Source organism: Maniola hyperantus, chromosome 13 (assembly GCF_902806685.2).
Source record: "Maniola hyperantus chromosome 13, iAphHyp1.2, whole genome shotgun sequence".
In the NCBI taxonomy this organism is placed as follows: domain Eukaryota; kingdom Metazoa; phylum Arthropoda; class Insecta; order Lepidoptera; family Nymphalidae; genus Maniola; species Maniola hyperantus.
The window spans coordinates 3,907,977-3,920,944 of record NC_048548.1 but is presented as its reverse complement, the minus strand read 5'-3'; the positions used below and the strand labels follow the sequence as shown (position 1 = coordinate 3,920,944).

General features: G+C 36.6%; 1 protein-coding gene across 1 annotated transcript in view; it reads right to left on the bottom strand.

Annotated features, from left to right (window-relative positions):
* The window catches only part of LOC117987692 (uncharacterized), a 38,254-nt gene extending 30,090 nt beyond the window's left edge, over positions 1-8,164 (bottom strand). Inside the window, exons 1-2 of the mRNA XM_069502698.1 lie at positions 7,862-8,164; positions 7,695-7,772 (exon numbers count right to left, since the gene is read on the bottom strand). Coding sequence (XP_069358799.1) covers positions 7,695-7,772; positions 7,862-7,880 — 97 coding nt within the window. The 5' untranslated portion in view covers positions 7,881-8,164. The remainder of the gene's footprint in view (positions 1-7,694; positions 7,773-7,861) is intronic.
* Between the last annotated feature and the right edge of the window lie 4,804 nt (positions 8,165-12,968).

The following is a 12,968-nucleotide window of genomic DNA, read 5'->3' as shown; positions in this document are numbered from 1 at the left end:
CTATTATTTTGATGCTAAGTCTACCTTGATCCTTTGTCTGAGGGTTCACCTTTAAAATAAGGACTAAAATCGTACTTTTAACATGAAATTTGACACGTAAAGCTAAAATGGCGAGTGAGGAGTTAAATTTTATGAGTTATACATATTTATTTCTAGAACATGTCTACAAAATTTAATTGAGTAGTGAGATATTACAGTTTTTTTTCCGTAGAAAATATTGATTTAGATTTCAGCCATATAGGCCATAATATAGGTTGGTTATTTTAAGTTTTAAGTTGGTTTTAAGTTAACCTTCTTTAGACTTCTTTATTGGTAGATTCCCTACTATGTGCATCAGACGGCATTAAATGAGTTGTAAGAAGCCGTTGGATCCAGTTGGCGTTGGATCAAGGCGTGGGAAAACGGGAAAACGGCATCTTGTATAGGGACTTTTATACAAGACTTTTATACTTTTTCTTCGACGTCTATCGGTTGAAACGACGATGAACTAGATTTGTTAAAATGATATACAAACTGATAGCTTAAGCCTAAAACATAACAAGTCTGCTTCAGCCCTTAGAACACTCCATGTTGGCTCCAGTTAAAGGCGCGCACAAATTATTGACAAGACGCGGCGGAGCGTACAGCCATAATTCGAGTCGGCAAAAAGAAGGTTCTTTTAGCTTAGTGTTAGTTATATTTCTATGAAATGTATGAATACAACTTGAATTTTAACGGCTTTTCTGGCGCGATCATGCAAAAATACCTTTACAAAATATATCAGGGGTTTATTTTCTGTGAAAATTTAAGAAATTACCTATTTTCTCTAGACTAGTTTGACTGGCAGTTTGCTTGATATTATAAAACTATTTTTAGATGTTTATGTAGAAAGTGCGTGGCATTTTCGTGATGTGACGCAAGCGCAGTTATTTCATGTGAAAGGGGCAGGGGGTACAATAATTATTGATGTGAAAAGACGTATCATAACTACGCTACAGCTACGCACTCGATAGACTCACGCGTAGCTTGTGCGTAGCTACATGAGCGTAGCAGACTAGCTCTAGCAGTGCGGTTGAATGGCGAGCGTTATTAATAATAATTGAAGCAAGATGTTCCCATCTTACTTCAATTTCTTAGAGAACCTTTCGACACCGTAACATCCATAAAAAAAATAGATAGAAAAGTTATTTTACCTAACTAAACTTTAACAACGCGCTTTTAAATCATGAAGATAAAAACTGGAAGTTTCTCTGCCTATTTTCCCCAACACTTCAAATTTAGGGGTGTCTGGCAAGGGTTTGCCATGATACTAAATGTCTGGCAATGCATGTCGTGATTGAATACTGTTCTGAAGAAAATATAAAAACTAGACTTTATACTTTGACGTACGATTTTTTACACCTTTATTACCTTTACCTCCCAAAGTCACTATGATCCAAACAAACGTTCCTCCCAGTGTTGGAGACAATTGGGGAGAAAATCAGCTTTTATAAAATAACGAAGGTCTGGCATGCACTGGCTCTTAGACCATAAGCACAATACGGCAATATAGTTTCTTGTCAGATCTGTCATCTGAGTAACATAACAATAATAAATGACCTACTCGTATGTCTAAGCCCCGAGAAATTGCCCGTTTAAAGAAAAACACCACTCAGCCCTTAGCACGTCCCCATAAAAACGTGTTTTCATGCATTCTTTCAACACGGCCATGACATAAAGGGCTAAATTCGCGGTTGTCACGATTTTAATTAATTTACGAGAGGGCGCGGCCCCACGCCTATTTGTTTCGTGTGTATGAAGTTCCGTCCGTTATTATTAGCTGTGTTACTGCGTTATATTTTACTAAAATAAAGGTTGTGAATAAATGTATAAAAAATTTACATAAAAGTTTATACTTCTGATTTGCCGAACTAATGCCCCGTTACCCTACGAATTCCGGCCACCTGTTTTGTATCTTGTTAACGGTCCAAGGCACCACAAATTATTGTCCGTGAAAAGTTTTTGTAGAGAAAAGTCAGCCAATCAATCAGGCCCAATAATGGACATGTTTTCAGTTTCAGAATTTTTTTTTTGTTTTTTTTCTCGCAGACAAAAAGCGGGAATATTTTTTTTCTATTTGATACTTGACTAAAATAATTAGTACGTTTTGGGCCATTGATTTGTATAATTATAATATTATTTGTGAATTTTAAGTAATCACTACCCATATTATAAATGCCAAAGTGTGTTTGTTTGTTGGTTTGTTGCTTTGTCCTTCAATCACGTCGCAACGGAGCAACGGCAATTGATGTGATTGCATGTATATAGTTGAAGACCTGGAGAGTGACATAGGCTACTTTTTATCCCGGAAAATCAAAGAGTTCCCACGGGATTTTTAAAAATAGAATTGCACGCGAACGAAGTCGCGGGCATCAGCTAGTTGTATATAATTACTTCACACAGCTGGTTTATTAAGTAAGTACACGTATTATTTTAATGTGTACTGATAGCTGCGTATTTCGTCCGAGTATAGGTACATTAATAAAGAGTATCTACACGCAAAATTTAAGTTACTAGACCTAGCAGCTTGAGCTTTACGTTGATATGTCAATCAGTTTCATCATAATCAACCCATCGCCGGCTCACTACTGAGCACGGGTCTCCTCTCAGAGTGAGAAGGGCGTTTTAAACACGTACCTGGGTATTAATTAATTTATCAAAATTAATTATTGTAGGAATATAAATTCTCCTCTCATCCTAGATAATAATAAACCTAGAAATACTAATAAAGTTAAAGTATAACGTCAAAAGTGAAACTTAATATACCCAACCTAAATCATCGTTCCTATTTTGGCTCATCTAGGAATTTCGCTTAGTTAAAATTTTCCGGCAATTGACGCAAAAATTTAAAAAGAAAATTCAAGAACCCACTAAAGTAACACAAAAATAATGAGATTGCTATAATTACTTTTATTCAGCATAACATAATAATAGGCTACTTGACAATTTTTTTAAGTTGGTCTTAAATGGTTAATATTTGTCCTATTATATCAAAAAAATTAACACTATATTTTTTTGCGCCCTAAAAACCGTAAAACTTTAATTTAAAAAAATATTTTTCTTAGACAGGTGAAAACACTGTCGGCCATGTTTGGCCGATAGATTATCTGTGCTCTGACGTCATGCATTTGTAAACAACAGTATAACCCTGTGGTTATACGGTTGTTTACAAATGTTGGTGTGGTGTTTTCACCTGTCTAAGAAAAATATTTTTTTAAATTAAAGTTTTACGGTTTTTAGGGCGCAAAAAAATATAGTGTTAATTTTTTTGATATAATAGGACAAATATTAACCATTTAAGACCAACTTAAAAAAATTGTCAAGTAGCCTATTATTCAAGTGGCGTAACAACACCTTTACATTTTCAACAATTTTAGGGCTAGCGCAACAGACGAAGTGGAGCGGTCTGTAGATCAGTTTTTTTTATCATAACTTAAACTCAACTTTATGTATTTTGACATACAGTTGAATATTGAAATGTATTTTTTATATACCTAAATTTAAATAGCAAACAAACGAGTCTGGTGGGGTCTACCGATATTGAGTGTTATCGGGCCGCCACCCATTGCGCGACTCACATAATTACAATAATCTGGAAATCTAATAGGGAGTTGATTATTATAAAATTATAAAGTGACATAAAATTATAAAGTAGGTACTTTTATAACCTTAATAAATTATGTGTATACTTGGACAAAATCTAGGGTTTCGAAAGACCGTCCGCCAACCGAAACATAAGCAGGTCAGGAGGTAGTGCGCCGTGTTCCGGGTGCGCTTCCGAGACGGGTTGGTAGCAACCAGGCTAGCGATAGGACCCGCCTGCCAGTTCGTGGCGGGTGAAACCTGGCGGGAGCGCGATAGCAATACTAAGTGATACCCGCGCAACCGCTAGTCTGTCGAGGGAGGACCACAGGTTTTAGTGGGTGCAAGTCCCACATAACCCCTCCGTTTCCCCTGACGGAGGGGTATGCGTCAGGCATTTCCTGTGTATAAAAAAAGGGAGTTTCAAAAGACGTATTATTTTATTGAATCAAAACAATAATATAAGTATAAGTAGGTATATCAAACTCAATATCGTAGCATTTTCAGTTTATTTACCTGTAAATACAGCCACTATTACAAGATTTCCGTATCCCCTAAAGACGTTTGTGTCCAGAATAAAGTGTTGACCATTAGGGCCAAAATACACACGATACTTTTAAAATCGGCGACAAGCGGTTTTGCGAATACCTACACCGTGTCTTAGTGACTCCTATCGAATCAAAATCGCGCAATTTAACGATCGCTTATTGTATTTGAACCTTGTATATCGAATGGTATACCAACTATAGTACGCGACAATCGGGGAGGGAAGGCCCGCACGACCTGACAGCCCGGTGCGGCCGAGCCCGGGTCTCGCGGACTATATAGAATGATTGTATGGGATAAATCAAGACATAAAAGGATTGAAATAAATAGTTGGAAGACAAGCGCGAGTGATAGAGCTAGATGGAGAAATTTTCTGGAGCAGGTCCAGAATCCAGGCCCACCAAGGGTTGTAGCACCGATGATTATAATAATGATAATGATTGAATTTCCAGAATTTCTCTAATCGATGTGATTGATATACGAACGTGCATAGGTAGTACTACTAATTGTTCAGAGTTAAAGATTCAATCATAAGTTTGAGCTTCCGTAGGCGTAGGGTTAGGGTAGGATAGACTAGTTACATCTGACCAACGTTGATAGAATTCGAGCATCAAAACGTAATAACGTCAGAGTAAAATGGACCTAAAGACCCATGAATTAAAGTCATACTTTCAGTAACACCGATTTTAATTTCGCAAGGTTTCCGCTTGGAGTGATGTGTGGACAAACTTGAGCTTTAAACAAGACTTTTAAGGACAAGTTTACTTTAACACTAAAGTTTTGACGTTCAGAGAGATGTGTACCTATACTAACTAACTGTACTGAAAAGCCTTCAATCGCCGGTCGCCGATACTAAAAGTATTGCGTGTGCGGTCGCCTTAACACATCATTCTGTTACCCAGTCACGTACATTTTGGACTTTATTTATATTTAAGTAAATGGGCGAAATTTTACAAACTATTCGTATAATATAACTTTTATGACGAATTTAAAACTTTTGAAACTCCAGTTTGACGTGATGTTGCCTTTGTAGCCCCACTAAAGCCTTTTGTTTGCAACATTGTTACAATTTCAGTTGTTGTATGACTCACTGAATGAATGGAAGAATGAACGAATAGTTTTTACGTATTCAATTTCTACGCAGAATACTATGTAAAAAATTAATAAAATAATTTCGTCAGCTACACTTACTTAAAAGAATGATTAAATGACTGAATTTCAGTCATTTAAGTAGTATGAATGAGTAAACAAATATTTTTTTCGTATATTTACAATTTTTACACACTTTTCTGTTAAGCAGATGTATCGTCAAAACTTACCTTACTTATACAGACAAACAGACGCATTTATAATATGAGTATAATGAATGAATGAGTGAATGAATATACTTTTATTGCACACCACAAAATTATTATGTACACACAATGCAAAACAAAAATATACAATTTGGCGATTATTGCGAATGGATTTTGTATTTTTCCTGCAGTAGATTTTCACTAAAAGTAGGAGTTTCCTGCGAGCAAAAAGTCTTTATTTACCTGTAAACATGGTCGCCATTAAGGAGTCCTCCCCTTACACGGGCCCGTGTCCGGAATAAGATATACTGCAGGCATTACACGCCACTCTGTTGTTCACTCACGAGTCACGTATACACCTTCTACCCACTAGCTTTCGCATGCGACTTCCTTCGAGTGGATTTATATTTAAAACAAATTAATACTATACTATATCCACGGAAAGAAGTTAGTATAGCATTCCCTCTGTTTCGTAATCCCTACAAATAATGGAGACAAAAATCTCAGTGGGCGTTAACCATTTTGAGTCACCAACCAATCATAAATGAAACTTCTTTTTCAAATTGAATTTGGAATGTTTTTAAAACATGTTTGTGATTGTTTGGTGACTTAAAATGGTTAACATCCACTAAGATTTTTGTCTCTATCATTTGTATGGGATTACGTAACAGAGAGAGCGATATACTAAATTCTTTCCGCGGATAGAGTATAGGTAATGCATCGTGTAATACTGTAATAAATTCAACAAATAAATATTTCAATCGGTCACTTGTTCATTCATTAGATCAATCGTTCATTCATCCACTAACTTAGTCACTTATCCATTTAATTTAAATTCAAAAATATTGAAACATTAAATTGAAAAATGCTGAACTGATTTCGATAAACCTCCTGCCGTTAAATAGCTTAAAATTAAGCATCATGCTCATATTGCGAATGCCACTCTCCGACTTTACTGAGGCGCAAGACACGCCAGAAGAGCCGTGGCGCAGTCTCTTTCTTGATAACAACCCAAATTAAGCTTTATTTACTTCGGCATAAGAGCGACGGCGCGTGGCAAGCCTAGCCCCGCCCGAGCAGCACGCGTCCTCCGTCTGTTGTTTTCAATACACCAATTTCAACTCTATGTGAAATCAAGAGGTACCTACTTATCTTATTACTTAAAACACACATAGCTCCGAAAAGTTACAAGTGCATGCCCGGGATTGAACTCCGTACCCTCCGACTAGGAGGCCGACGTCTTATACTGGAGTTCATAGTCAAGATAGGAGCTTCATTAGGTGACTAGAATAGAATATATTTTTAATCAAGTAAATTTTTACATGTTCTTTTTCCATCGTCAAATAATTTAATTTACCATTTACCAATATTCAGACAACATAATGGCATATTCAACCTTAATCCATTGCATAAAGGTTGAATATGGCGCATGTCATCTGAATGGTCCCCTGAAGGAGCCCCTAGGCCCTATCTTGACTATGAATTCCAGTGTTAACCACTGGGCTATCACCGCTTCTATATATAAACCAATCCAATTACAGTAACAGATAACCATAAGGACAAAACTATTAGGTACAGTCATTAACTTCTAATAATTATCCACAACACCAATAATGTGGGTAATTATTGACTGACCCAGATTGTCCGAGTTTGTACAAGAACCCCGGAAGAAAACCAGCAGCTGTTGCCAAATTATCTATGACTTACAAGGCTGTATGGACTATGATCTTTGCCTACTATCTACTACTGAAAACCCCAAAATTCTTTTGTAGAAACCGAGCCAACCGATTGTGATGATGGTCAGACCCCTTCCAAGTTAGCTCGCTTCCATATTAGAGTGCATCATCACTTACCAGCACGTGAGATCGCAGTCAAGGTCTGACTTGTACCAAAATTAAATAAATATATAAAAAAGTCTACTGAAGTTCTAAAAAATCAAATATCGAATACAATAGCACGTCCTATTGACTGCAGATTTAATAAAAAAACAAAACTAACAATCAGTGTCGCGAAACAACGAACAATTTAAAAAAAACAGTTGAAACTTTTGTAGGTAAGTAAACAGTGTATCTATATCATTCAAAATCCAAACATTCAAATAAAACGCGTCAGTAAAAGTATCTATAGGTTACGTATATCCAGATATGTACACTACAAAAGCTATCATTGTGCTCTATAAAGCTTACATTTTCCACCATCCATTGGAACAAAACTAACTTAACTAACAATAATGAAGCCAATAAATTAACTGACCTAGATTGTCCGAGTTGATACAAGGCCCGGGCAGCACCATGATGCCAAAAACGAGCAACGCCGCCGTATTCATAGTCCCTAAAAAGTCCATTACGCAATCAAAATCACTATATTCCTTCACATTATCACAAAAAATATCTATGTTTAAAATAAAAAAGTCAAATTACCAATATAACAATACGTCATATCAAATTGTTATCTTTAAAAAAAACAAAAACTAATCCCCGCCGGCTAAACGAACACTTCAAATTAAATTGAAAACAAAACCAACTTCGACAATATCCGAGCGTTCAAAAAAAGGACGTTGTCAGTACGCGTATCCGGACGCTACGCTAGGTACATTCCGAAAGCTATAAATCGCTTTTATAAAGCTTATCGCACATTTCCAGCCGTTTATTAGGGCTAGTGCGCACGCGACAGGCGTCAGTCACGTGGTTTTATTTATATTTGGACTGCGAACGTGTGTCCACTATGACTACAGACGTCCAACTGACGCGAGCCCCATTCACTGGTCAGCCCATCAATTCTGCCTGACGTTTGAATGAAACCTTTCTTTCCCTGGTGGGCAATTAGGGAGCAGTAATTAATGAATGCTTGAACTCTAAAGGATTGCTAAAGATGTAAGGTATTTTTTCTTACGAGAAATAATATTCCCGCGAATTCTTCCGCTCGTGTTACGAAAATTACTTTCGGTAGGTACCTACTTACTGGATTTTCGTTAAATTAGAATTTTCCTATAGAAAAATATTTATTTTGCTAAGAAGTAAACATTGTGAAGCTTTCAATTAAAGTCCCCGCCTAAATCGAACTTCATTCTGCGTTCTTTTTTTTACAAAACATTATTAATATTGATAGAGATAATTATTGGATTGTTTGTAAAATTTGTATATACCTTAATAAATAGAAAAAAATTGTATTACTATTTATTAGAACATTACATAAAAACATCGTATTTTAAGACTATTTGTCTTAAAATACGATGTTTTCAAGTGTAGAGCAGATATAAAGTAGGTAAGTAGTACTAAATTAGAATTAGTTCTTAGTTTGTAGGTACTTGTTATTTCTAGGTATGTAGTAGCGTGTTTATTTTTCTGAAGTAATAAGGCCCCAAAAAAATTTCGGTCTACATAAAATTGTACCCTATCCAATTAGAGTGTAAAAAGTACCTAAGTAGTCTTGAAAAAAATAATAATATACATGACAAAATCTTTGAAGACTTATTTGCCACAGGAAATAGGTAGGTACATCTCATAACTTAAGGTCAAGGTTAAGATAACGATAACTTTGCGTATATATATCTGTTATTTAGTATGGCCGAGAAAACGTTGTGATTAAACATCAAATTTCTGATTTGCGCTCGATCAATCTACTTATTTGATTGAAAGTCTGTGATAGCCTAGTAATTAAGACGTCGCCGCTTAGTCGAGGGGTCCAGGGATCCATCACGGGCACGTGCCTTTAACTTTTTGGAGTCATATGCGGAAAACATCAATCCTCCAAAGGAAGAAACCTGCACACCTGAGAGGTTTTCATAATGTTCTTAAAGGTGTGTGAAGTCTGCCAATCCGCACTTGGCCAGTGTGGTACACTATGGCCAAACCATTCCCATTCTGAGAGGAGATCCGGACTCAGTATTGAGCCTGAGCTCTCAACTCAAGAACCTAGACTGTTAGCTTGGGATAGGCGCCTATCAGTGTTTGTTTGTTGGTTTGTTGATTTGTCCTTCAATCACGTCGCAACGGAGCAACGGATTGACGTGATTTTTTGCATGTGTATAGATAAAGACCTGGGGAGCGACATAGGCTAATCAAAGAGTTCCCACGGGATTTTTGAAAACCTAATTCAACGCGGACGAAGTCACAGGCATCAGCTAGTATTATTATAATTCCTTCTGCATAAAAAACTCGTTTGTCAAATTCTGCGAATACACAAGCAAATAAAACGGTATTTAACTTCGTCATTGGATTGTTTCCAATCCATTATCATTTCAAATTGTATAATTTATCCTTTGGTCGTATTTATCGCCCACGCTCTGCGGAGATCATACCTACTGATAAGGCCTTAGTCCACCACGCTGACCAAGTGCGGATTGGTACACTTCACACACCTTTGAGAACATTATAAATAGTCATGATGTTTTCATTCACCCTTAAATCAAGTTATATTTTCCTAATATTATTAATGCATAAGTGTGTCTGTTTATTTGTTTGTCTTTCACGCCGTGACAGAGCAACGGATCGACGTGATTTTTGCGTTGATATACTCGTATATAAGACGGTTGTTTTTATCCATCCATACTTATAATATTATAAATGCGAAAGTGCGTCTGTCTGTCTGTCTGTCCGTCTGTCTGCTAGCTTTTCACGACCCATCCGTTCAACCGATTTTGATGAAATTTGGCTTATATCCCGGGGAAGGACATTTTATCCCGGAAAGTTGAAGATGTTTTTTGAAATCCCGTGGGAACCCATGGGATTTTAAAAAAACCTAAATCCACGCGGATGAAGTCGCGGGCATCATCTAGTAAAGGATAAAGATTAATATTATACAATTAAGTACAAAAGAGATGTCTGAAAATATATTTTTTTATTGAAGCCTTCCAACAATAAGTTTACTGTAATTGATAATATTTAAGAAACATTGCTACAACTTTCTTTAAAAAAATTCATTTAGTTGATTAAATTCAACTTTCTTAGAAAAAAATTGAACATTACCTACGCTCGAAAAAATAAGCTTTTCCCTTTCAACTTCCTCCGAAAAAGTTCTAATAGTTTCAATAGCAAACAATTCTAGGGAATAAGCGATGTAATATCGCACAAAAAGTTGGATTCCTTTTGCATAAAAAAGTTTCTTGATAAATTATGACAAATTGCGGAGGATAAAGATAAACCGGCAAATAAAAAGTGTATTTCGCTTCGTTATACAATGTTTCCAAGCTATTATTTATCATTTTTATTGGTTTAATAAAGGTATACAACCTTTATTAATATTAAAGCTTTAAGTCCCGCAAAATTGCAGATGCGCGTGGCCGCCATTTTAGTGACGTCAGCACCAGACTGAAGTTTCGAGCTGATGGTATATTTTTACTTAAATATACTTACGTCAAATGACGTCATTTCAATGTGAATGAGACATGGTTCCAGCGCAATAGCAATTTGCGGGACTTATAAAACGGTTCCTGATACGGAATCATGCTTTGTTAGCTTTCGCTGAGTTGTTCAGCAACTCAACGTGCAGCGGCAGAAAATATTGTGCATCGACCATTGGAATGAGATAGTGGTTTCGTATATGTCTCTGTCGTTGAGACTGACAAAAAGTCACATAGAGTATGAGTGACAGAGACAAAGCTCTATAAAGCCAAAATCTCAATCTAAAGGTCGATGCACAATATTTCTTGCCGGCAAGTGTAATGGCCCTTTCACAATTCTTGCGTCGTAACATCGCATCGTAAAATTGTTGCCTGCACCACACTCAGCTGTAGGGCCCTAAGTTGAAAAAGAAGCAGTCTTTAATTTATTAATCTTTTTATTATAGTAAGCAAGTATTTATTTACGCAAGTTTTGTAATTGATAAACTTATTGCATTTTGCAATGTAGAAAGCATTATTCGTAGCAATTTTCATCCTACTCCATAAAATAACAAATCTAACATAAACATGGAATAATAGCAGCCAATTTGTTTAAACGGTCACCAGAGAGAACAATTGCTTCTGAATTCGAGCTGAACTTCGTTGTAAGGTCTGATTTATTTTAGACCAAGGAATAATTACTGTAGTGTTGAAAGGAAGTCAAAGCTCTAGAATGGATTAAAAACAATACAGTCGTAATCTAAATATATAAAAGGAAAATGTGACTGACTGGCTGACAGCTCTATCAACACACAGCTCAAACTACTGGACGGATCGGGCTGAAATTCGGTATGCAGTTAACTATTATGACGTAGCCATCCGCTAAGAAGGATTTTTGAAAGTTTAATCCCTAAAGGGGTAAAACAGGGGTTTGTAATTTGTGTAATCCACGCCGACGAAGTCGCCGAAATAAGCTAATTTAAATATATAAAAGGAAAAGGTGACTGACTGACTGACTGACTGATCTATCAACGCACAGTTCATACTACTCAATGGATCGGGCTGAAATTTGGCATGCAGATAGTTATTATGACATAGTCATCCGCTAAGAAAGTATTTTTGAAAATACAACCCCTAAGGGGGTGAAATAGGGGTTTGAAATTTGTGTAGTCCACGCGGACGAAGTCGCAAGCATAAGTTAGTATCAAATATACGAAAAATTTAACTTCACTTTACAAATATGCTCTTGAATAATAAAACGAGTAATAACTGCTTTCTCCTGGAACAGCTGTATTTCACTCCAGCTCCGACCACTCACCATTAATAACTACGGAACTGCCCCGGGCATTTGCCGCCCGCACCTCGGAAATTAAATTAATTGAAACTTTGAAACTACTGAGACAATACTTGTTTAAAAAGGAGAACTTAAGAAAAATCCAAGTTGCTTGTACAAAAACTTGGATAAAGTTCATACTTAGATGCACATTGTGGCTGCAATGCTGTAAAAATCCCGCTCTCTCATTGGATAGAGAAATATGAAACTTCGAGCCTGTTTCGTTATTATAAAATTAGCTAAGTACACATAAAATTAATTAATGTTTCTACATAAGTACTAGGCTTTAGTTTAAGCTTCTTCGTCGAATTTCCCGTTCACCTAAAAGCATGAGTAACTTCTGCACGTAGGTATCCGATCCATCTGTTGTACAGTACCCGGCAGAAAGTAATGTACATCGGCCTTTAGGATGACATTTCGGCTTTGTAGAGAGTTGTCACTCATACCTATATGACGTTTTGTCGGTCTCAACGACAGAGACAACGGTTTACAAATCTGATATCTCCTCTTAAAGGTCGATTTACATTACTTTCTGTGGCATTCTGTAGTTTTTGACTCCATTTCTTAAAAGCCTACTCGGCGGGCCAAAATGTACACTAAACGAACTATTTTATCAAAAACTTAGACAACTTAGCACGATAGGCACGGTATAAAAATAAATACAGTAGGCTAACACCTGTGATCTCGTGGTAAATGACGACCGTAGAGCCCTAGCTACGTAGACCAGTTCTTAACAGTCCAGTCCCGAACTTACCGCAAGATTGCTCTATCTAGATGGCTTCGTTACACGAGTAGATATCTACTCATGTGGCTTGTCAAACCTCTGTAAGTGCTCCCTCCTTACTCTGTGATAGTCAGTGTGTCTATAGTCAGT